At 42.6% G+C, this 25,814-nt stretch overlaps 1 protein-coding gene across 1 annotated transcript in view; it reads left to right on the forward strand.

Moving 5' to 3' along the window:
• The window catches only part of spef2 (sperm flagellar 2), a 111,639-nt gene extending 91,913 nt beyond the window's left edge, over nucleotides 1–19,726 (forward strand). Inside the window, exons 33-38 of the mRNA XM_034169578.1 lie at nucleotides 15,842–16,024; nucleotides 16,275–16,367; nucleotides 18,171–18,341; nucleotides 18,612–18,794; nucleotides 19,450–19,572; nucleotides 19,661–19,726. Coding sequence (XP_034025469.1) covers nucleotides 15,842–16,024; nucleotides 16,275–16,367; nucleotides 18,171–18,341; nucleotides 18,612–18,794; nucleotides 19,450–19,572; nucleotides 19,661–19,726 — 819 coding nt within the window. The remainder of the gene's footprint in view (nucleotides 1–15,841; nucleotides 16,025–16,274; nucleotides 16,368–18,170; nucleotides 18,342–18,611; nucleotides 18,795–19,449; nucleotides 19,573–19,660) is intronic.
• Nucleotides 19,727–25,814: the final 6,088 nt, after the last annotated feature.

The following is a 25,814-nucleotide window of genomic DNA, read 5'->3' on the forward strand; positions in this document are numbered from 1 at the left end:
CTTTTGATACTGTTGACCATAAAATTTTATTACAGAGATTAGAGCATGCCATAGGTATTAAAGGCACTGCGCTGCAGTGGTTTGAATCATATTTATCTAATAGATTACAATTTGTTCATGTAAATGGGGAGACTTCTTCACAGACTAAGGTTAATTATGGAGTTCCACAAGGTTCTGTGCTAGGACCAATTTTATTCACTTTATACATGCTTCCCTTAGGCAGTGTTATTAGAAAGCATTGCTTAAATTTTCATTGTTACGCAGATGATACCCAGCTTTATCTATCCATGAAGCCAGAGGACACACACCAATTAGTTAAACTGCAGGAATGTCTTTCAGACATAAAGACATGGATGACCTCTAATTTCCTGCTTTTAAATTCAGATAAAACTGAAGTTATTGTACTTGGCCCCACAAATCTTAGAAACATGGTGTCTAACCAGATCCTTACTGTGGATGGCATTACCCTGACCTCCAGTAATACTGTGAGAAATCTTGGAGTCATTTTTGATCAGGATATGTCCTTCAATGCGCATATTAAGCAAATATGTAGGACTGCTTTTTTGCATTTGCGCAATATCTCTAAAATTAGAAAGGTCTTGTCTCAGAGTGATTTTGAAAAGCTAATTCATGCATTTATTTCTTCTAGGCTGGACTACTGTAATTCATTATTATCAGGTTGTCCTAAAAGTTCCCTGAAAAGCCTTCAGTTAATTCAAAATGCTGCAGCTAGAGTACTGACAGGGACTAGAAGGAGAGAGCATATTTCACCCATATTGGCCTCTCTTCATTGTAGTTCCTAGGGTTTGTAAGAGTAGAATGGGAGGCAGAGCCTTCAGCTTTCAGGCTCCTCTGCTGTGGAACCAGCTCCCAATTTGGATTAGGGAGACAGACACCCTCTCTACTTTTAAGATTAGGCTTAAAACTTTCCTTTTTGAAAAAGCTTATAGTTAGGGCTGGATCAGGTGACCCTGAACCATCCCTTAGTTATGCTGCTATAGACTTAGACTGCTGGGGGGTTTCCCATGATGCACCCAGTGTTTCTTTTTATTCACCTCATTTTGCTCTGTATGCACCACTCTGCTTTTAATCATTAGTGATTGATCTCTGCTCTCTTCCACAGCATGTCTTTTTCCTGATTCTCTCCCCTCAGCCCCAACCAGTCCCAGCAGAAGACTGCTCATCCCTGAGCTTTGTTCTGCTGGAGGTTTCTTCCCATTAAAAGGGAGTTTTTCCTTCCCACTGTCGCCAAGTGCTTGCTCATAGGGGGTCGTTTTGACCGTTGGGGTTTTTCTGTAATTATTGTATGGCTTTTGTCTTACAATATAATGCGCCTTGGGGTAACTGTTTGTTGTGATTTGGCGCTATATAAATAAAATTGATTTGATTTGATTTGTACGTGCCCACTGATGTTTTAAGTTAAACTCCCAAGATCAGATTATAATCCCCTACTCTATTAAAGAACATGTTTTTAATATTTCCAGGAAGTGAATTGTTTATTGCTTTATACACCATTTGTACTGATTGAAAATTAACCAGATCAGTAAATTTTAAAATTTTTGATTTTAAGAATAACGAATTTGTGTGGTCTCTATAACCAGTATTATGAATTATTCTTATAGCTCTTTTCTGCAGTATTAATAATGGTTGTGTTGTACATTTATAATTATTGCCCCAGACCTCTGCACAATAGTGTAAATATGGTAAGATCAGTGAGCAGTAGAGAGTGCGGAGTGAGTTGTGGTCCAGAATGTATTTAACTTTGTTCAGAACTGAAATGCTTCTTGACAGTTTGCTCTGTATATGCTTTCTATGAGACTTCCAGTTTATTTTATCATCAATTATCATCCCAAGAAACTTAGTTTCATATACTCTTTCAATATCCACCCCCTGTACTTGTAACTGTACTTGTATGTCTTTATTACAGTTGCCAAATAACATATATTTTGCTTTACTTAAGTTTAATGTTCATTTGTTTCTGTCAAACCACATTTTCAGCTTTCCCATTTCTGTAGTGATGTTCCTTAGTAGTTTCTGCAAATAATACTAATTTTAATATCTTGGACACATTAAAAATATCATTTATATAAAGTAAAAAGCGTTTCGGACCCAATACTGACTCCTGTGGGACACCACAAGCAATGTCCAAGAATGATGATGTATATTCACCCAACTTCACAAATTGTTTTCTGTTACTCACATAACTTCTCACCCAGTGCAACACTAATCCCCTGATCCCATACCGTTCAAGTTTATTGATTAATATATCATGATTGATTGTGTCGAAAGCTTTTTTAAGGTCTGTGAATATTCCAACTGAATGTAATTTATGATCTATGGCATTTGCGATCTCCTCAACTGATTCTATTAATGCCAGTGATGTTGAACTATTTGCTCTAAATCCATATTGACTGTCATCTAATCTATTGTTGAATAATTTTTCTAATATTTTGGAAAATTGTGGAAGCAAAGAAACAGGCCTATAATTTGTGAATTGGTGTCTATCCCATACAGCGGTACAACTTTGGCTATTTTCATTTCATTGGGAAATTTACCGGTTTGAAATGACAAATTACAAATATATGTAATCATCAATCATGTCAACTTCATTTAAATCAGTAGATGTTTTGTATTTGCAATTGTTAACAATATCTATGATTTCTTTTTCTTCCACCACTGCTGTGAGGAACATTGAACAGGGATTCCTCTCTATAAGATTATCATTCCAGTCCTCAGATAACAATGCCAAGTTAGGTCCAACATTTACAAAAAAATTATTAAAGCCATTAACCACCTCATCCATATTCTCCTTTCTGATATTGTTATCAATGAATTATTGAGGATAGCTCTGCTGTTTTGTACCATTTTTAATAATGCTATTTAATATATCCCATATTCCTTTGATATTATTTTTGTTATTATATAATATCTTTGTATAGTATTCCTTCCTACATACCCTTATAATATTAGTTAACTTATTTTTATATTTCTTATATCTGTTTTCTGCCTCCTTAGTCCTTAGTTTTATGAATTATTTATATAGAGTATTTTTCTTTTTACATGCATTTTGTAATCCTTTTGTCAACCATGGCCGATCTTTGAATTTTTGTTTTCTACCGTATTGCTTTATTGGACAATTTTTTTCATATAGTGATGTAAATATTTTTTTTAAAAAAGCTCCATATGCTCTATCAACATCACCTTCACTGTATACCTCTTCCCAGTTTTGCACCCGTAAATCATACTTCAGTGTATTCATCTTTTCCTCTGTTCGCTCTCGTCTGTATTTTAGTTTTTCCTCTGGCTGATTCCTCCAGTGGTTTCTATTATAAACAATGAAAACTGGTAAGTGGTCACTGATGTCATTGATTAGTAATCCACTCACTGTATTGTTTTCAATATCATTGGTGAATATATTATCGATTAAGGTGGCACAATGGGATGTAATTCTACTTGGCCCAGTGATTTTTGGATATAAACTCATGCTGTACATTGTATTGATAAATTCATCTGTTATTTTATGCCTGTTTGGATTAAGCAGATCAATATTTAAGTCACCACAAATGAAGACAACTTTTTGATTGGTTTTTGAGAACATTTCTCCCATCCAGTCAGTGAATGCTTCAATACTAGACCCTGGTGCTCTATATATACATATATATATGACTATTACATTTTTATTTTTTCCTTCACATATTTCAATAGTTATACATTCTAATAAGTTATCAATCACAACTGTCATATTTTCTACACTGAAAAAAATGATACTTTGGATCAACTTAAAAAAATATATTTTTTAAGTTGTTAATTGCAGCTAATATTTTTAGTTTCTCACAATGTATATTTATGATTTTGTAAAGTGATTCCAGCAGATTTAAACTGGAAACCACAATTTTCCATTAGACCAATGTAAATAAGTACTTTGAATGAAGTGCACTGTGTTTCACTTTTTTCAGTGTACTACTTTATAATCCATGTTCTTATTCACATACACAGCCACTCCTCCTCCACTCTTATTCTTTCTGTTTACACAGTTAAATTCATATTCAACCAGTTCAAAATCCATTCCTTTATCTGCGTTGATCCATGTTTCTGATATAGCAATTATATTGAACATTTTTTTAAATTGACTTAAATATTCCTTGATGTTATTAAAGTTTGCATACATAATTCTGCTGTTGAAATGAATTATTGTTAATTTATTATCCGTTTTAATGGTCTGATTGAACTGTTCATCTGTGTAATAGCAACAGCTGTCATTGATGTTTGAGAAAAAAATTATTGTCCGGATCTATATCATGCTCCAAGTCCAGTAAATTATGACCCGTGTATTTAAATGTTGTCAATTCCAGTTTTTCATTATCAATCAATCAATCAATTTTATTTATATAGCGCCAAATCACAACAAACAGTTGCCCCATTATCAACAATTCTTTGAATTTTATCCCTCTTGTCTCCAGATGTAGATGATGTAGATGAATAAGTTCTTCTAGTCTGCGTCATGGTGCTGCGTTATGTTTGAGTCATCATACCATATTATCCGTATTTGTCCATTTCCTCCATGTTCCTGATTACCATAACTTTGGCTTGCTCTGGAGTCCTGTTCAATTTGATGAATATTTTAAATTTTGATGTCCATGTATGCTGAATTTTTCCCTGTTTTTTTAAGAGGCGAGCTTTCCTGGCAATGTCGGCATTTTGTTTGGTCAGATGTTCATTGATGAATACGTTCGATCCTTTCAGTTTTCTTCCTTGTTTTAACAGTGTGATTTTATGTTTTCTGTTGATGAACTTCATGATAACAGCTCGTTTATCGCTGTCATCTCTCCCATGCAGAGGGTGGCACGCTACAGTATTATTGAAATCCATTTAAATTCCTTTGGATTGTAGGAAGTCAGCCACCTGTTGTTCCACAGAGCTGATATCCTGCTCACTGGGCTCCCGCCCGCTGTCGTCGGTCACCGCCCATGCGTATGACCGGGGTTTGATATGGAGCCCGGTGATAATGACGTCATTCATCCTGGTGTATTGTTCTAACTCCGCAACACGGTTCTCCGGGTGCACCAGATGCCGGTCCTTTTCGGCGTTCTGGATCCGGAGAGCCTTTACCTCCACCACCAGGTCTATGATGGATTTCTGCTGCATTTTTACAACAGAAATCTCATCAGACAAAAAGACCAGAGACTTCTTGATGTCATCGCCCTCCTCTGCCGTCAGTGCCTTCTTCGGACCCATAGCCAGGTGAGCCCATGCTGGCGGCTTGAGGCCTCGGTGAATCCATGCTGGTGGTTCCGCGCTGATGGGTCTGCGCTTCTCGGTGCTCGTGGGCCTGTTTGGTGAACTCCGGTGCTGCTGCGGACTGAACTGGGTCTCCGACGGCGACGAGGGCTGGGCTGGGAATCTGGCTCCGCCGCGAGGCTTGGTTTACGGCCTCCGAGGAACTGCGGGCCGGAATGGATCTGTGATGCTGCCGCGAGGCCAAGCTGGACCTTGGACGCTGCCGTGGTGCTCTCGCGTGCCTGGGCTGCTGGGTTGCTGGCCAACGAAGAACTGTGGGCCGAGATGGAACTGCGATGCTGTCGTGAACCGGGATGGCAGACTCCGGTGAGTCCGCTTGTTGTTTACTGTCTGCTTGTTTACTGTAACGTCTATTTAAACACTATTTACACCCAAACATGCACGTCCACTCAAATTACCACTACTCCAACATTTCAGTTTCTGGTGTCATTTGGCGCCAAAATCATCACTGACATGTGCAGACATACAATCATGGGGATGACTGCTGACTTGACGTCTTTCCTGGGCTAAAGACAAAAAGGACTGGACTGCTGCTGAGTGGTCCAAAGTTATGTTCTCTGATGAAAGTAAATTTTGCATTTCCTTTGGAAATCAAGGTCCCAGAGTCTGGAGGAAGAGAGGAGAGTCACAGAATCCATGTTGCTTGAGGTCGAGTGTAAGGTTTCTACAGTCAGTGATGGTTTGGGGTGCCATATCATCTGCTGGTGTTGGTCCACTGTGTTTTCTGAGGTCCAAGGTTAACACAGCCATCTACCAGGAAGTTGTACTTCATGCTACCTGCTGCTGACCATCCATCCATCCATTTTCTTCCGCTTTATCCGGAGTCGGGTCATGGGGGCAGCAGCTCAAGCAAAGCCGCCCAGACCTCCCAATCCACACACATTCCCAAGCCAGCCGAGAGACGTAGTCCCTCCAGCGTGTCCTGGGTCTTCCCCGGGGCCTCCTCTTGATGGGACGTGCCCGGAACACCTCTCCAGCGAGGCATCCAGGGGCCATCCGGAAAAGATGCCCGAGCCACCTCAACTGGCTCCTTTCGATGTGGAGGAGCAGCGGCTCCTCCTGAGTGACCGAGCTTCTCACCCTATCTCTAAGGGAGCGCCCAGCCACCCTGCGGACGAAACTCATCTCGGCCACTTGTACCTGCGATCTTGTTCCAAATCTCATGACCATAGCTGAGGACCGGAATGTAGATCGATCGGTAAATCAAGAGCTTTGCCCCCCTACTCCTCTCTGTCTTCACCACGATGGTCCGATACAGCGACCGCATCACTGCAGATGCTGCACCGATCCGTCTGTCGATCTCACGCTCCATCCGTCCCTCACTCGTGAACAAGACCCTGAGATCCTTAAACTCCTCCACTTGAGGCAAGGACACTCCACCGACCTGAAGAGGGCAAAGCACCTTTTTCCGGTTGAGAACCATGGCCTCAGATTTGGAGGTGCTGATTTTCATCTTGGACACTTCACACTCGGCTGCAAACCACCCCGGTGCACGCTGAAGGTCCTGATTTGACGAAGCCAACAGAACCACATCGTCCGCAAACAGCAGAGACGAGATTCTGTGGTTCCCAAACCAGACCCCCTCTACACCCTGGCTGTGCCTAGAAATTCTGTCCATAAAGATAATGAACAGAACCGGTGACAAAGGGCAGCCCTGGCGGAGGCCAATGTGCACTGGAAACAGGTTTGACTTACTACCGGCAATGCGAACCAAGCTCCTGCTGGGGTCGTACAGGGACCGGATAGCCCTTAGCACAGGACCCCGGACCCCATACTCTCGGAGCACCCCCCACAGGGTGCCCCGAGGGACACAGTCAAACGCCTTCTCCAGATCCACAAAGCACATGTGGACTGGTTGGACGAACTCCCATGAACCCTCGAGCACCCGATGGAGCGTGTAGAGCTGGTCCAGTGTGCCGCGACCAGGACGAAAACCACACTGCTCCTCCTGAATCCGAGGTTCGACTATTGGTCGAATTCTCCTCTCCAGTACTCTGGAATAGACCTTATAGGGGAGGCTGAGGAGTGTGATCCCCCTGTAGTTGGAACACACCCTCTGGTCCCCCTTCTTAAAGAGAGGGACCACCACCCTGGTCTGCCAATCCAGAGGCACTTTCCCCGACCGCCACACGATAGTGCAGATGCGTGTCAGCCAAGACAGTCCCACAACATCCAGAGACTTAAGGTACTCCGGACGGATTTCATCCACCCCAGGAGCCTTGCCACCGAGGAGCTTTCTAACCACCTCAGTGACTTCGGCCTGGGTAATGGATGAGTCTGCCTCTGAGTCCCCAGTCTCTGCTTCCTCTTCGGAAGAGGTGACGAGGGGATTGAGGAGATCCTCAAAGTATTGCTTCCAGCGCCCGACAACATCCCCTGCTGCTGCTGACCAACTTTATGGAGATGCAGATTTCATTTTCCAAAAGGACTTGGCACCTGCACACAGTGCCAAAGGCACCAGTACCTGGTTTAAGGACTATGGTATCCCTGATCTTAATTGGCCAGCAAACTCGCCTGACCTTAACCCCATAGAAAATCTATGGGATATTGTGAAGAGGAAGATGTGACACACCAGACCCAACAATGCAAAAGAACTGAAGGCCATATCAGAGCAACCTGGGCTCTCATACCACCTGAGCAGTGCCACAGACTGATCGACTCCATGCCACGCCTCATTAATTCAGGCAAAAGGAGCCCCAACTACATATTGAGTGCTGTACATGCTCATACTTTTCATGTTCATACTTTTCAGTTGGCCAACATTTCTAGAAGTCCTTTTTTGTTTTGGTCTTAAGTGATATTCTAACTTTCTGAGATACTGAATTTGGGATTTTCATTAGTTGTCAGTTATAATCATCAAAATTAAAAGAAATAAACATTTGAAACATATCAGTCTGTGTGTAATGAATGAATATAATATGCAAGTTTCACATTTTGAATGGAATTACTGAAATAAATCAACTTTTTTATGATATTGTAATTATATGACCAGCACCTGTATAAACAAACCAGCAGACAAACATATAAACCAAACTGCATTTGGTAAATATTGGAACCACTCCAAAAATCATAGGCTTATACACACAGGCGTTCTGCATGATCTGACCCAATTTCAAGTCAATCAGATGAAAATGCTCCAAATTTAATGTGAACAAACTAACAAATCAGTGAAAAGTCAGTGGAACACTGAGCAGTCTTGTCGATACATCTTTTTGCTGTTTTACTTTCAGTTTTCACGACTCATTGATTTGCACTTCCCCGCCACCGTACCACGGCACAAACATTTCAAATTCGGTGGCCTAGAGAAAAGAAGGGAAAGTCAGTGGTATACTTGCAAGTCTTATCGAAAGGTATGTATGGTGTTTTAGCTCTTTTACGTTCAGTTTTCTCTCACTCTAAAAAGTCATTCAGTGGCTTTGTATATATCACAGTAAGAAACAGCTATACTACCTTAACAAAATCTCTGAAACACATTCAGTTTATTGAGTTGGATGTACAAATGAAATGCCTAAAAGTTTAACAGTTGATTTTACCTTAACTTTACATTAATTATTTAAGTTTATTTCATTAAAATAAATTAGCATTTGGTTAACAAATTATATTTTGTAATATCCTTATTTTGTTTGTTAAATTTCATTCAGAATATTTGGAAAGGACTGCTTATACTGATCTTTTTTCTTGATTTGCCAACATCATCAAGTATATTTAAACGATTTAACAGCTCCTTAATTTACTCAGTATTTATAAGTGTAAAAATGTTTCACCAGACACAATTAAGTGGAGCACAGTTAAGGTTTTTTAGAGTGGTTGATTTGCATATGGGGCCATTGTTGTAAAACAATCTCTGTGTGTGTAAACAGATCCACAAATGTGTAAAAAAAAAAAAAAATTGTGCCTGTGTGTCCATGTGTCGGTGAAAATCGGGCCACTGTCAGGGCCTGATGGTTTTTCTGGTCTGTTGCAGGGTTTTTTGGTTTGTTTCTATTCTTTGCTTGCTTTTGTATTCTTTTTCTGCTCGTGTGGGATGTTGGCGTTGGGGTCTGTCTGTGTCTCTCTCTCTCTCTCTCTGGCCACGCCCCACTTCTGGGTCTTGCTTTGCACACCTGTTGGTGATCTGCTGATTGTCACCTGGGGCTTTATTAGCTCACCGGTTGTGTTGCAGGTTTGCCAGTTTGTTGCGCCTTGTGCCATCATCCCAGCCTTCGTGTTTGTATTTTCCAGTTTTGCCTGCTTCTGTGTTATCTCGACCACCTGCCTGTTTACGCCGACACTGACTAGCCTGATGATCCCGGTACTTCTGCTGTGTTTTCTGGACTGCCTTTCTGTGTACCGACCCTTGCTTGCCTTCTCATTAAAGCCTGTGTTCAACCGCAGCCCGGACTCTGTGCCTTGCATTTGCCTCCAACCACACCTTCCTGTCAGAACAAACTGGCCACCGATGGAGGCAGCAGGCTCAGATCCGTTTCACCTGGCGGTATGCCACCACAGGCTGCAGCTAACACAGCAACAGGATAAGCTTGACACGCTAAACACCGGTTTCACCGAATTCGTCACCCGTCAAGAAACCTTTATGACCTCAATCAGTGACCAGATGAGTCAACTGATGTCCCGGCTCGATCTCCAGGCTAAGTCAGACGCAGCTACCGCTCTTCCAAGCATATCACCGGGGCTGCCAGAACCCACACCGGCTTCCATACCACCACCAGTCATCTGTAACCAGTTGTCACGTTTCGAACACTTTTCAGGGGACTCTGGAGACATCAGACCTTTCATTACCCAGTGCGAACTACACTTCGAGCTTATGGCTCCCATGTTTGTATCAGACAGAACCAAGATCGCTTACATCATCACTCACCTGTCCGGTCGAGCAGCTGCCTGGGCTACGGCAGAGTGGAGACGACAGTCTCCCGCCTGTGCTTCACTCCCGGCATTCACGAAAGCACTTGAACAAGTATTCAAACTCATGGCCCCGGGACGTGAAGCAGCTCGGCCCCTTTTGAAATTGAAGCAAGGCAGCCGGGTCGCTGATTACGCGGTTGATTTCTGCATCCTGGCTGCTAAGAGTGAATGGAACCCGGCGGCACTCCTTGATTTGTTTTTCCAGGGGCTGTCAGCTGAGATTCAGGACCAGTTGGTGGCCGTAGATCTGCCTGAACAACTCGATGACCTCCTAGCACTTGCCATCCACACGGACCGACGCCTGAAAGACCGTCCACGGCGTGGAAACCGACATCCAGACCAGCAGTTCCACACGCCTCCTGGCCGCTCCACCTCCTCCACCCAGGGCCAACCAGAGCCATTCCAACCGAGCACCGAGGAACTAATGCAGCTAGGGCGCATCGCCTAACCACAGCCGAGCGATAGCGTCGCCGAGTGGGCGGTCTCTGCTTCTGTTGTGGACATGCTGGACATCAAATAGCAGATTGTCAGGCCAGGGGTGCCACCGTGCGGTCGAGCGATTTGCGGCTGAGTCAACATTCACTTGTCCCCGTTTCATCTCAGAAAATAATTCTAGCCAAATTAACGTCTGACCACACATCCATTACTGTTTCAGCCTTCATTGATTCTGGTTCAGATGCCAACCTAATTCTGTCCTCTCTTGCCAGGAACCTCCACCTGAAAATGTTTAAGATCTCATGCCCTCTGGTGGTACGTGCGGTGGACGGTCACGTCCTGGGACAGATCACACATCGCACACAGTCTTTCAAATTATTAATGTCTCACACGCATTCAGAATCAATCAGTTTCCATGTGTTGGATAATATGGCTCACTCGCTAATCTTGGGACACCCCTGGCTACAACGACATGGCCCGAATTTCAATTGGGTTAAGGGTGAAATCACGTCATGGAACCCAACCTGTAATTATTCATGTTTATCACGACCCGAGTCTGCGCTGCCGGGTACGAATCTGGACCTCACCGGGGTTCCTGAATGCTATCACAACCTAGCCGTCGTATTCAGTAAATCTAAGGCCAAATCGTTACCTCCTCATCGCAATTATGATTGTGCCGTCGAGCTTCTCCCGGGAGCTAGTCCGCCCCAAGGAAAGCTCTATTCTCTGTCGGCACCTGAATGCCTCGCGATGACTGAATACATACGGGAGTCCCTGGAAGCAGGGTTAATTCGTCCATCATCCTCACCAGCTGGGGCAGGATTTTTTTTGTCGAGAAGAAAGATAAGATGCTACGCCCTTGTATTGATTATCGTGGTCTTAATGACGTCATGGTGAAAAAACGTTATCCGTTACCTCTGATCTCATCAGCATTTGAATTATTGGAGGGAGCCACGGTCTTTACAAAACTCGATTTGCGTAACGCATATCATCTGGTTAGAATCAGACAAGGGGATGAGTGGAAGACGGCATTTCACACTCCGTCCGGACATTACAAATATTTGGTTATGCCTTTTGGCTTCACAAATGCCCCAGCTGTCTTCCAAAATTTAGTCAACGATATGCTACGGGAATTCCTCAACAAATTTGTCTTTGTGTATTTAGATGACATCCTCATATTTTCTCCAGATTTGGCTACTCACAAGTGTCATGTCTGTTCTGTTTTACAGACCCTCCAGCAAAATGAGCTTTATGTGAAAGCAGAAAAGTGCGAATTCCATAAATCCACTGTATCCTTTTTAGGCTTTGTGATTTCAAAAGGGGAAATAAAAATGGATCCTGTAAAAGTGGCGGCAGTGCGGGATTGGCCCACACCTGTATCCCGTAAGGACATCCAGCGGTTCTTAGGGTTCGCCAACTTTTACCGAAAATTTATTCGGAACTTCAGTGCTGTGGCGGCGCCGTTGCACGTGGTCACCTCATCTCTCTGGACCTTCGCTTGGACCCAGGAATGTGAGGAGCCGTTCGGAGCCTTAAAGGATCGCTTTTCCGCGGCCCCAGTGCTACTCCTTCCTGACCCAGCTCGGCAGTTCGTGGTTGAAGTCGATGTTTCCAATGTTGGGGTGGGAGCGGTTCTTTCCCAGAGGAGGTCCTCTGATGGAAGACTGCACCCATGTGCCTTCCTGTCCAAAAAGTTGTCTTCCGCAGAACGGAACTACAGCATTGGCGACCGCGAACTGTTAGCATTTAAAGTGGCCTTGGAGGAGTGGCGGCACTGGTTGGAGGGGGCACAGTTACCTTTCGTAGTTTATACCGATCACAAAAACTTAGAATATTTACGTTCGGCTAAACGCCTCAATTCCTGCCAAGCAAGGTAGGCAATTTCCTTCAGTCGGTTTAATTTCGTATTGTCCTACCGCCCGGGTTCAAAGAATGGTAAACCTGATGCCTTGTCCCGACAGGGGGACCCAGGTGACATGTCCTCCGACCCTGGTTACCGCTGTTACCTGGGACATAAAATCGAAGGTCAAATCAGCTTTAAGTAAGGATCCGGCCCCTGCCGATTGTCCACCTGACCGCCTACACATTCCCAAGATGCTCAGAGGGGAAGTAATATGATGGTGCCATGATAGCCGCCTGTTCTGCCATCCCAGAATCAAGAAAACAATATCAGTAGTAAAACAGCGGTTCTGGTGGGTGGGTCTTTCTGCGGACGTTGCGGAGTATGTTAAAGCTTGTCAAATCTGCGCCACACAGAAGTCGTCTAACCATCCACCTGTGGGTACCTTATTTCCCTTCCCAGTTCCAAAATGCCCGTGGTCGCACATTTCGTTGGATTTCGTAACTGGTCTTCCGTCCTCTAAGGGTAACACGGTCGTACTAACGGTAGTTGATCGACTGTCAAAAATGGTTCATTTCATTCCTCTGCCTCGCTTCCCGTCAGCTAAGGAGATGGCGGAGGTCATGCTGTCTCAGGTTTTTAAGTTACATGGGTTACCTCAGGATATTGTGTCTGACCGGGGTCCGCAGTTTGTGTCGCACTTCTAGAGGGAGTTCTGCCGTCTCCTCGGGGTCACGTCAAGTCTTACCTCGGGCTACCATCCACAAGCCAATGGGCAAACAGAACGGTTAAACCAAGAGTTAGAAAAGGGTCTCCATATTCTTGCTTCCCAGCATCTGGTATCGTGGACTTCCCAACTCCCTTGGATCGAGTTTGCTCACAATAGTTTGCCTTCGGCGTTCACCGGCTTCTCCCCTTTTCATGTAGTGTTCGGTCACCAGCCTTTGTTTTTTCCCGCGGTTATCCACAACTCATCTGTTCCCTCGGCGCTCAGTCTCATCATCCGTTGCCAACGAACCTGGGAGCAGGCTTGGTGCGCTTTGTTGAGTTCTGCCACGATTTACAAGGCCACTGCTGATTGGAGGCGGTCAGCCGCGCCTCCGTACACCTCCAGGCAAAAAGTCTGGCTGTCCACACGCCACTTGACCCTACAGGGCTCTCCTAGGAAGCTGACTTCCCGGTTCGTTGGTCCCTTTCCGGTTTCCAAGGTTGTCAATCCGGTTGCCGTTCATCTCCGCCTTCCCCATTCTATGCGTGTCCACCCCACTTTTCATGTTAGTCAGGTCAAGCCGGTCCAGTCTAGTGCTCTGTGCCCTCCTGCCGTTCCCCCGTCTCCCGCCCGGTACGTGGATGGTGGTCCTATCTATACTGTGCGCCTATGTTCAACCGCAGCCCGGACTCTGTGCCTTGCATTTGCGTCCAACCACACTTTCCTGTCAGCCACTCTATTGGCTGTGTTCGTACACGTGACACTCCTGCTGCATTAGATCTGTAAATGCGTGACGGGGAGTCATACAGTTTAATTTGCATGCAGTACACACTGCATGTAAATTAAACTGTGTGAGTCCCTGTCCAGGCTTGGATCCAGACCGGTTTGGACCGATGCAGTTGCGTCGGTCAAATTTTTTTACACATCGTTCGTCATCGGTAAAAAAAAAAAAAAAACCTCTTGAATAATCCCTAATAGTACCGAACGTGTCCCCGTGGTGAACATAGCTTTTCGGTGGTTTTAATGTCAACCTAACCTATTGTCCGTAAATTATACGGATTTTTCCGAGTTTCAGAGTCATACGGATGTACAAATAAAGTCGGATATTCAGGGTTTGGTCTGCAGTGGGTCTGTAATCAACCGTTTCTGCAGCGCGACTCCACTTTGAAGCATGAACCATTGAAGCAATGCTTCGATCCACTAGCTTATTGGTTCTTTGTTTCGCTGCTCTTCAGAAGCAGTAAGTCCGCTTATTAACTCCTCTCAAAGCCATTAAAATATCATGAGTCACTTTTGTGTGGATTAAAGTCACTAACTGGGACTCTTGTCTTGTTGCCGTCAAGAAACGAGAATCGTCCTCCGTTCCATTGTCACAGCTTCAAACGCAGCACGGCTCTCTGCTGAGACAGAGTCCAGTCGGAATAACTTCAAAATGAATTGCCGCTTTAAATAAAATGACACCTCTTTCCAAACGTTGTAATACAGACAAGAAACTACAGTAAACTAAAACATTTTTTTCCTCCCAAAATGAGACGTGCTGTATTTCTTTACAAATTCCTGATGTGCAGCACAGCCAGCTGCAAGAGCTCAGCTCAGATGTATGGAAAGACATTCATGCCAATAATGTCTGAAAGGAAATGCTTTTGACAAAACTACAGATTTTGTTTATTCCTATTTATGTCCAGAGATCAAGGATCCACCATGTAGAGTTTATTATGTCCAAACTTTAAGGATCCAGTGACCAATTTCATATTTATTTACTTTAAGAATCAATAAAATGTTCAATTTCAATTCAGTTTCAAATTAATCATCTTATAAAGTGCCAAATCACAACAAAGTCTAAATATACTAAAACAAATACATGACAATTGTACACATGTCACAATTGTGATATGTGTACAATTGTGATGAATTTGTTTTAGTATATTTAGTCATAGACATGATGAATATTGTTACCTGCTGGACTGTTTCTAATTTTGAATGAATGTCTTCTGTGAACTGTCTGTATCTCAATATATTATTATTAAGAATATATGCAGTCATATTTTTATTGATTTAAAAAAATCATATATAGATTCATGTATAATTGAAAGATTTTGGCAATAAATTTGATCCTGTTTACAGTCAGTTTTTGTTATAGGGTTGTTTTTTTAGGACATCATATTTATACAAATAAGAAGTGTTCACTATGGTCCATGAAGTACTATATAATAAATATATTAAAAGAAGTGTGACAGTGTATGTTGCACATGAATAAAAGAATGAAGATTATTGAATAACAAGACGTGTACGATTTTTATTTTATCATTGGGCAAAAATGCATCTGTCAGATTTTCATTCTGGATCCAGCCCTGCTGTCTGTGATTGATTGGTGGTCTCAGGGGCAGAAACAAAGCTGTGTGTTGTCATTGGACCTTTTCTGCATAAACGACACACTGAAAATTGTCTCGTCTTTTCCAGCCCGATGCTTGTCTTATGCACACATATATGACAAGCCAATAGTGCCACAAATACACCACTTTCAGTCATGTATCACCAAAAATACGCTGTAAAAAATGCTGTTGCATCAAGGTTTTCAATAATTTCAAGTGTCTAACCAACTACTTTATGACTTTATGACTGATATAACCAGAAGTGTTGTCCTTTGCTTCCATGTCCAGATACTGGAGATGATATCTCCATTCTTGGTTGAAAATGAGCTGATGGATTGGCGTCAATTTCTGCTCAGTGCTGCCCTCCCTTGGCCTATTCCTTCCATGGCACAGTTGTTGGTCTTACTGCGTCATTTCAAAGCTGTGGATGCCGAAAATAAAGGCTATATCAATGAGGAGCAGTACCTACAGGTTCATCTCCACACATCCCCTGAGCCACTACTCATATGTTCTATGTTAAATCACACCTGTGTTTCTGTATCTGCAAATTATTCATGCACAACAACAACTACTTACTTACTTATGTCACAACAACTTTAGTTTTTGTAATAATGGTATGTTCAGAAAAAAAAATGTAAAATGATATAAAACTGAACCTTCCTGAATGTGAAAACAGGTGATGGCATGGTTAAAGGATTCCTTTTGCAACTTTTATCCCCAGACTGAGTTGTGGTTTCCCAATGAAGATGACCAGCTTGTTCCCGAAGACCCGTCTGAGCCTTTATTTTATGACTGCTTGGCTGGCTTACGCACTGTAAGTACCTTTCATACTGGAAAATTAATTTAACTCAAATCAAGTCTTTTGTATTGCGGGAGATTTTTTCCAGTGTAATGTGACTCAAAAATGTAAAAGGAATATCCTTAAAACTTTAAAACTCAACTGTTTTACCCTCCTGGGTTGATGATCTCAGTTTTTCATCATGTTCCTATTGCTAGTTCAGCGACACCACCCCATAAATACTTACTAAATAAATATTTTATTCAACTACTTCCTGAAAACTGCAGTGTCACCTCACATTTCAATCCCTGTTGTAGACAATCTTTGCCTCACATTCCATCCTAGAGCTGGGAGAATGTCATATGGCTCTCTCTCTGTCTCTATCTCTCCCTCTCTGCTGGTGCAGCACCATCACTCTCTTCAAGAGTCAGATTGTTTCCCACTGCCATTAAACCCTTTTAAATGCTATATACCCAGTCCTGTCAGTCTGAAAACACTTTCAAATTTGTATTTAGTCCTACAGACTAAATAGTGTTGTAAAAAAAAACAAAAAACATGGATATGTCAGCAAACAGCCATTTTTTAAGTTTTATTTTTTGTGGGGGACTTTCCACTTTTTTGTCCAAAGAAAGATATTGATGGACATTTTTGGATAGCGTGATGATAGAAAGCATCTAGCTGGAAATGGTGAGTGATTTTATTTTACATGAGCTGCAATTTTCTCATAAGTCACCAATTTTTGTGAGTCATACATTGGCACCAAAACAGTTCATATACATGAATAAAGGTGTATTCTCAAATGATTTGAAACATTTTCTCAAAAAATAATAATTTATTCAGATTTAGAGACAAACAGTGCTCTAGGCAAATCTGTGACACAGATTTTGAAAGCTGAGATTGTTGTGAACCTTTTGATATGCAACACATAGGCATTATATTTTTAAAAAGTACCTTAAATGGTAAATGGACTGCACTTATATAGCACTTTTCCATCTGCATCAGAAGCTCAAAGCGCTTCACAATGATGCCTCGCATTCACCCATTTACACTCGTGCACCGATGTTAGGGTGCTGCCATGCAAGGCGCTCTCTACACACCAGGAGCAACTGGGGATTAAGGACCTTGCCCAAGGGCCCTGAGTGATTTTCCAGTCTGGCTGAGTTTTGAACCAAGGATCCTCTGGTCTGTAGTCCAACACTGCATCACCTCCTTTGGGGAAGTGGTGGTCTTAAAGAAGAAATACTCCAGGATTATCAGATCACCATGATTATTATGTATTTTAATTTTATTGCCAGTTCTCTCTCCCTCTGTTCTGTCCTCCAGCCCTGTCTGCCTGCCTGCCTGTCTGTCAACCCAACGGATCACTGTAGAAGGCACCTCAGTAGACTATGGTTCTGCTTGAGGTTTCTTCCTGTTAAAAGGGAGTTAAATGGACTGCATTTATATTGCGCTTTTCCATCTGCATCAGATGCTCAAAGCACTTTACACGTCAATGCCTCACATTCACCTCATGAATACTGCCATGCAAGACGCCCGCTACACACCTTCACCCTTAGTGATTTTCTGGTCAGGCTGGGATTTGAACCGAGGATCCTCTGGTCCAGAGCCCAACGCTTTAACCACTAGACCATCACCTCCCCATTATTTTCTTTGCTACTGTTGCCTTGTATTTGCTGTTGGGGACATGATGGGTGCCTCTAAATTATACAGCACAGAGTATATTCCAGATGACTATGTCTATAAAGTACTTGTGTTTTGGGATTTTTCACTGTTTTAAATAGAATTGAACGTATGTACTGTACTTCAACTTAAACCACGTTCTCTGTTTTCAACTCTTAGTTCTTTTTCCAGTTGTTTGCCGATGGCTCTTTCTCGCCTCCTCGTCTGGACTATATGTCCATGCTGCTGTACTTTGCAGCTGACTTTAACCCCACACAGGGCTTCACCAGAGCACTAAGTATTGTGCTGGGACAGCATCTCAAACAGCTCTCAACTAGTCATCTTATCAAGGTGGGTAAAGTCATGGACAAAGAAGGTGAATGTAGTTGTTACTAAAATGTACAAATGTTACAAGTTCTGTAGTCATAAATATTACTTATTGTGCATAGATTTTCAGAGGACTGAGAATTTGTAGAAAAGGTGTTTCAAGCTGTTAGCAGTTTGTGGTGAAATAAAACTCCACACACGTTCCAATGTGAATATTTCACTTTAGTCCTATAAACATGCCTCTGTGCACGGACAAGTCAGTGTTACTCCATTCTGTATGTGCGGTGTAAACAGTCTATGCCCAGGATAGAAGAGGGTCCAGAGTTCAGCTCAGCAGAACTGAGTGGAGAATACAAAGGCGAGACTCCGTGCGCATCAGATAATTTGTGGAGAGATGAAGAGGTCTCCATCTCTGCTCTTCAAGCTGTCATCTGCCGTAGCAATCACTTTGTTCCAGGCCAGGAGGACTACAGTGAGGTACGGCACTGAGACGGTCAAAACACGGCATTCGACACAAGTGTGCCATATGTCAGTCAAGATGTGTACACCACAGGTGTGTCTCATTTGGCAAAGAAGTGATGCATTCACAGACAATTGGGAAACAGTACACTAAAGTTACTATCTACTCTTCATATACAATGAAATCACTCTACTGTCATTCTACTATATTTGAATTGCATGACAGCAGTATACAAGCAACATGAAACATAATTATGCTATCAAGATTAGATTTTCAAAACTTGAAGTGAAGCTGATGATTCATTCTTGAATAAAGCTGCACACACAGCACATGTAAATATTTTTTAAACAGAAATTAAAATGAGGCATTAATGAGCTTGCGTTTGGTCAGTACACGTTATTTTAACAGCCAATAACATTTTTCCAACAATTCAGATACAGTGATAATATTTAAAATATTTGTAATGATTCCTAAATTTTGGATAAATCCATTTGCAGTTACACTAACTTGCTATGAATTATTAACTACTTAGTACTACTACTCTATTACTACTACTATTTCAATTTACTTACCATGAATACTACTCTATTACTACTACTATTTCAATTTACTTACCATGAATGAACAGCCTGATGTGTTTTTGTGGCTTCATTGCGCTCCTGCCACCTGCAGGACCTGGTGTGTACTTTCCAAGAGCTAGGTTACAATTCCGATGACAGCATCCCCTTCTCAGTTCTCTCTGAGCATCCTTTCATTCAGAGACTGATGGAGAGCTCGACACAGTATCAGCTTGTTGTAAGTGTCTGCATGAACTTCAACATGTGTGTTCTTACTGTAGTATTTAAAGCTAAAAACATCACTGTGCCTGTCTTGTCTGCTTAAGAACATTCACAGAGTGCTAACAGCCGATCAGGAGGAAGGACACATCCACAGGTTGAATATTTCCTAAGTGATTGACTGCATCGCCAAGTCCTCTTTGATGATCCTTGGGCCATTTGCCAGTACTTCATATTTGCATGAAATAGATGTTATTAGATCAATTTTGACTTCACTATTGTGTATTTTACCTCATGTTAGTGTGCTTTGAAAAGTGTCTGGGACGTATCGCGATAGCTTTTTGATGTCACCTTAATTTGTATACATACATACATCTTCAACCGCTTATCTCGGATAGGGGCTTAATTTGAATATTGAACAAAAAAGTCACTTAGACTACATCTTCATTTTCTTATGTAAGGTAAGGTTATTTATGCTGCACCTTTATTTTAATAATTACAGTAAAATAAATCTTAAGAAAAAAATGCAATTGTTTTCATCAATGAAAAACACATTCAGGCTAAAATTCTGTTCATATTGTATTTTTTAAATATATTCTGTCAACTTAATTAATTCAATATTGAATCAGTAAATTTACAGCCATTGAAGTTTTGTTTTTAATTTATTTCATGTCTTTGTAGACATAAGTATAATTAATAAAAACCAACATAACTGAAGTGACAACCCTTGACAAAGTGGATGGAAACAGAAAACAACAACATAAGAACAGAGTACATAGTACATAGGACAGAACAGAAAATATTTATTAAAAAATGACAAGAACTTCAGAGTGGACCATTTTAATATCCATCCATCCATTTTCTTCCGCTTTATCCGGAGTCGGGTTGCGGGGGCAGCAGCTCAAACAAAGCCGCCCGGTTCAAAGGATAACAGAATTTAATGACATAACAGTGAGTGCTTAATTAATAATAATAATTAACAACAAATAAGTGCGCGGTCTGGCGAGGTGGAAAAACGGTGCGCTCCCAGCAGCACAAACGGTCCGGAGCCAGAACAGTTCGGACCCAAGGACCCCGCCGACACCCCCCAGGTGGCCGCGACCAACTGAGTCTGTGAAAGAAGAAACCATCATGTGAGTCCACCACTCCACACACACAGAGACCACTCAAAGGTGTACATAATCAGCAAACACTTCCTGGCTTAATCACCAATCAGCTTCCCACCCTGCAGGCATGGAACACCCAGTTCAATTCTCCACTGCAGTGGAAGCTGATTAAACAACTAACATAACAGCTCAATATAATAAGGTGTGAGGGACACCACATCTACTGACTGTACTCATGTTAGTCACAAAACCTAAAGTACCTCAGGAAGTGTGCTGACGAGCATGAGACCTCACCCCCTCCTCTTTCACAGACCATGGCATCAAACCTGGTACGGTCTCTGCGTCCATGATGATGAGATGGTTCTCTAAACGTCGATCTCACCCGTCTGGTCACAAGGTCGAGTCTCTGGCAAATACACACTGTGTACTCCAGACTTAAATGCAACCATGCCCCAATCCATAAAGATGCACCACAGCTGTGAGTCCTGACGAGCTGCACATGACCAGCCTCAGGTGATCAGGGTGAGGTCCTAATAACTCAGCCACACATCAGCCACTCAGTCCTGAACGCATGCCACCTGGAAGGAAAAACAGAAGACAGAAAACAGAAGACAGAAACAAAAGCCAGCCAGGCACCCCAGCCACACAACATGATTTCATTAATGTTCAGGTGTCTCAGCAGGTGATTTCATTGATGACCAGGTGTTTATGTGCAGGGGAGAAGCTCATCAGCAACCCACCTGGTGAGGTGATTGGTTGCAAGGAAAACCTGCAGTGTCTCGGCCCTCATTGCCCACCCCTGCTCTAGGGGTTGGCAAGGTTAGACCTTACTTGTGTGAAGTGCCTTGAGGCAGCTTTGTTGTGATTTGGCGCTATATAAATGTAAATGTTATAGGCATCTAGATATACGAGGTGCATTCAAAAAGTATCCAACCTTATTATATCCTACGGACAGAAATTAAATGTGCAAGTTGTCATTTGGTAGGGAAGTGCAGAAAACCACTTTGCGCATGCAGCAGTTTTTTCCTGCCCGCAAAGTGCATCAGTCGCTAGCAGTCAGCCTTGGGCTGAACATGTGTACTGAGCACCCATCGGACTTTCATTTGCTGTAACATGACGGAACAACAGTATTGCATTAAACTTTGGCAAACACCTGGTGATACCCAAGCGGAAACCATTTGCAAGATTCAACAGGCTTTTACCGGTGATGCCATGCGCATAATGTAAATAAGAGTGGTATAACGCCTTCAAAAATGGGTGCACATCAGTGGAGAGTGAAGCAGGTTCCGGTAGACCATCCACAAGCTGAAATGACCAAATAATTGACAGAATAAGGGCTTTGGTCATGGATGACCATCATGTCACCATCCAAGAATTTGCGGATAAGCACAGGTTTGGTACATTCTGTTTTGATGGAGGATTTCAGCATGTAGAAAGTGTCAGTGAAATTCATGTTGAAGCTGCTAACGGAGCAGCAGCAACTGCATCTGAAAGTCTTGCAGGACATACTGGAATGCGCAAACAGTGACCCTGACTTCCTGAACACTGCCATCGCTGTTGATGAGACATGGGTTTACAGGTACAGTACATGTGGAAAGTATTCCGCATTTTGTTATGTTACATGCTGAACTTACAGCCTTATTCTAAAATGGAATAAATTCTTTTCCCTCCAGATTCTACTCACAATACCCCATAATAACAGCATGATTTTTATTTTTTATTTTTTACAAATTTATTAAAAAGAAACACTAAGAAATCACAAGTACACAAGTATTCACATCCTTTGCTCAATACTTTGTTGATGCACCTTTGGCAGCAATTACAGCCTCAGGTCTTCTTGAATATGATGCCACAAGCTTGACCCACTTATCATTGGGTATTTTTACCCATTTCTCTTTGCAGCACTTCTCAAGCTCCATCAGGTTGGATAGGGAGAGTAGGTGCACAGCCGTTTTCAGATCTCTCCAGAGATGTTCAATCAATTTCAGGTCTGGGCACTGGCTGGGCCACTCAAAGACATTCACAGAGTTGTCCTAAGGCCACTCCTTTGATATCTTGGCTGTGTGCTTAAGATCAGTGTCCTGCTGAAAGATGAACTGTCGCCCCAGTCTGAGGTCAAGAGCACTCTGGAGCAGGTTTTCATCCAGGATGTCTCTGTACATTGCTGCATTAATCTTTCAATCAATCCTGACTCGTCTCCCAGTTCATTCTGCTGAAAAACATCCCCACAGCATGATGGTGCCACCACCATGCTTCACTGTAGGGATGGTGCCTGGTTTCCTCCGAATATGATGCCTGGCATTCACGCTAAAGAGTTCAATCTTTGTCTCATCAGAAAACAGAATTAAGTTTCTCATAGTCTGAGAGTCCTTCAGGTGCCTTTTGGCAAACTCCAGGCAGGCTGCCATGTGCCTTTTACTAAGGAGTGGCTTCTGTCTGGCAACTCAACCATACAGGCCTGATTGGTGGATTACTGCAGAGATGGTTGTCCTTCTGGAAGGTTCTTCTCTCTCCACAGAGGAATGCTGGAGGTCTGACTGAGTGACCATCGGGTTCTTGGTCACCTCGCAGACTAAGGCTCTTCTCCCCCAGTCGCTCAGTTTAGATGGGCGACCAGCTCGAGGAAGAGTCCTGGTGGTCCAAACTTCTTCCACTGACAGGTGACGGAGAAGATTGTGCTCATTGGGACCTTCAAAGCAGCAGAAATGTTTCTGTACCCTTCCCCAGATTTGTGGCTTGACACAATCCTGTCTCAGAGGTCTACAGATAATTCCTTTGACTTCATGCTTGGTTTGCAGTAATGGTACTTGTAATAAGTGTAGCTTATTCACAGTTTTGGAGGCCAGGCTGGGCGAATTAGAGACTCGGCTCCACACCTTGGAAAATCCTACAGCTAGCCAGGCCCCTGTAGTTGGTGCGGACCAAGGTAGCTTAGCCGCCGTTAGCTGTCCCCCAGCAGATCCCGAGCAGCCGGGAAAGCAGGCCGGCTGGGTGACTGTGAGGAGGAAGCGTAGTCCTAAACAGAAACCCCCTGTACACCACCAACCCGTTTTTCCCCACTAACCGTTTTTCCCCACTCAGCGACACACCCGCTGAGGAACAAACTCTGGTTATTGGAGACTCTGTTTTGAGAAATGTGAAGTTAGCGACACCAGCAACCTCCAAACCGTGACTATCCAGGGTTGGGACCAGGAAGCAGAGTTGTAGTCTTACACACCTCTCTGCAGCTTCTCTCCCCCTGCCATCCCCCAATACCCCATCCCCGTAGAGACGGTGCCTGCTCCCAGACCACCAACAACCACTAAAAATCTATTTAAGCATAAAAATTCAAAAAAATAATAATATAGCACCTTCAACTGCACCACAGACTAAAACAGTTATATGTGGTTTATTAAACATTAGGTCTCTCTCTTCTAAGTCCCTGTTAGTCAATGATATAATAATTGATCAACATATTGATTTATTCTGCCTTACAGAAACCTGGTTACAGCAGGATGAATATGTTAGTTTAAATGAGTCAACACCCCCGAGTCACACTAACTGTCAGAATGCTCGTAGCATGGGCTGAGGGGGAGGATTAGCAGCAATCTTCCACTCCAGCTTATTAATTAATCAAAAACCCAGACAGAGCTTTAATTCATTTGAAAGCTTGACTCTTAGTCTTGTCCATCCAAATTGGAAGTCCCAAAAACCAGTTTTATTTGTTGTTATCTATCGTCCACCTGGTCGTTACTGTGAGTTTCTCTGTGAATTTTCAGACCTTTTGTCTGACTTAGTGCTTAGCTCAGATAAGATAATTATAGTGGGTGATTTTAACATCCAAATAGGTGCTGAGAATGACAGCCTCAACACTGCATTTAATCTATTATTAGACTCAAATGGCTTCACTCAAAATGTAAATGAGCCCACCCACCACCTTAGCCACACTTTAGATCTTGTTCTGACTTATGGTATGGAAATTGAAGACTTAACAGTATTCCCTGAAAACCCCCTTCTGTCTGATCATTTCTTAATAACATTTACATTTACTTTAATGGACTACCCAGCAGTGGGGAATAAGTTTCATTACAGTAGAAGTAATTCGGAAAGCGCTGTAACTAGGTTTAAGTATATGATTCCTTCTTTGTTATGTTCTCCAATGCCATATACCAACACAGTGCAGAGTAGCTACCTAAACTCTGTGAGTGAGATAGATTATCTCGTCAATAGTTTTACATCGTCACTGAGCACAACTTTGGATGCTTGTAGCTCCTCTGAAAAAGAGAGCCTTAAATCAGAAGTGCCTGACTCCGTGGTATAACTCACAAACTCACAGCTTAAAGCAGATAACCCGTAAATTGGAGAGGAAATGGTGTCTCACTAATTTAGAAGATCTTCACTTAGCCTGGAAAAAGAGTCTGTTGCTCTATAAAAAAGCCCTCCGTAAAGCTAGGACATCTTACTACTCATCACTAATTGAAGAAAATAAGAACAACCCCAGATTTCTTTTCAGCACTGTAGCCAGGCTGACAAAGAGTCAGAGCTCTATTGAGCTGAGTATTCCTTTAACTTTAACTAGTAATGACTTCATGACTTTCTTTGCTAATAAAATTTTAACTATTAGAGAAAAAATTACTCATAACCATCCCAAAGACATATCGTTATCTTTGGCTGCTTTCAGTAATGCTGGTATTTGGTTAGGCTCTTTCTCTCTGATTGTTCTGTCTGAGTTATTTTCATTAGTTACTTCCTCCAAACCATCAACATGTCTATTAGACCCCATTCCTACCAGGCTGCCCAAGGAAGCCCTACCATTAATTAATGCTTCGATCTTAAATATGATCAATCTATCTTTATTAGTTGGCTATGTACCACAGGCTTTTAAGGTGGCAGTAATTAAACCATTACTTAAAAAGCCATCACTTGACCCAGCTATCTTAGCTAATTATAGGCCAATCTCCAACCTTCTTTTTCTCTCAAAAATTCTTGAAAGGGTAGTTGTAAAACAGCTAACTGATCATCTGCAGAGGAATGGTCTATTTGAAGAGTTTCAGTCAGGTTTTAGAATTCATCATAGTACAGAAACAGCATTAGTGAAGGTTACAAATGATCTTCTTATGGCCTCAGACAGTGGACTCATCTCTGTGCTTGTCCTGTTAGACCTCAGTGCTGCTTT

The sequence above is a fragment of the Thalassophryne amazonica genome, chromosome 5 (genome assembly GCF_902500255.1).
Source record: "Thalassophryne amazonica chromosome 5, fThaAma1.1, whole genome shotgun sequence".
NCBI lineage: Eukaryota > Metazoa > Chordata > Actinopteri > Batrachoidiformes > Batrachoididae > Thalassophryne > Thalassophryne amazonica.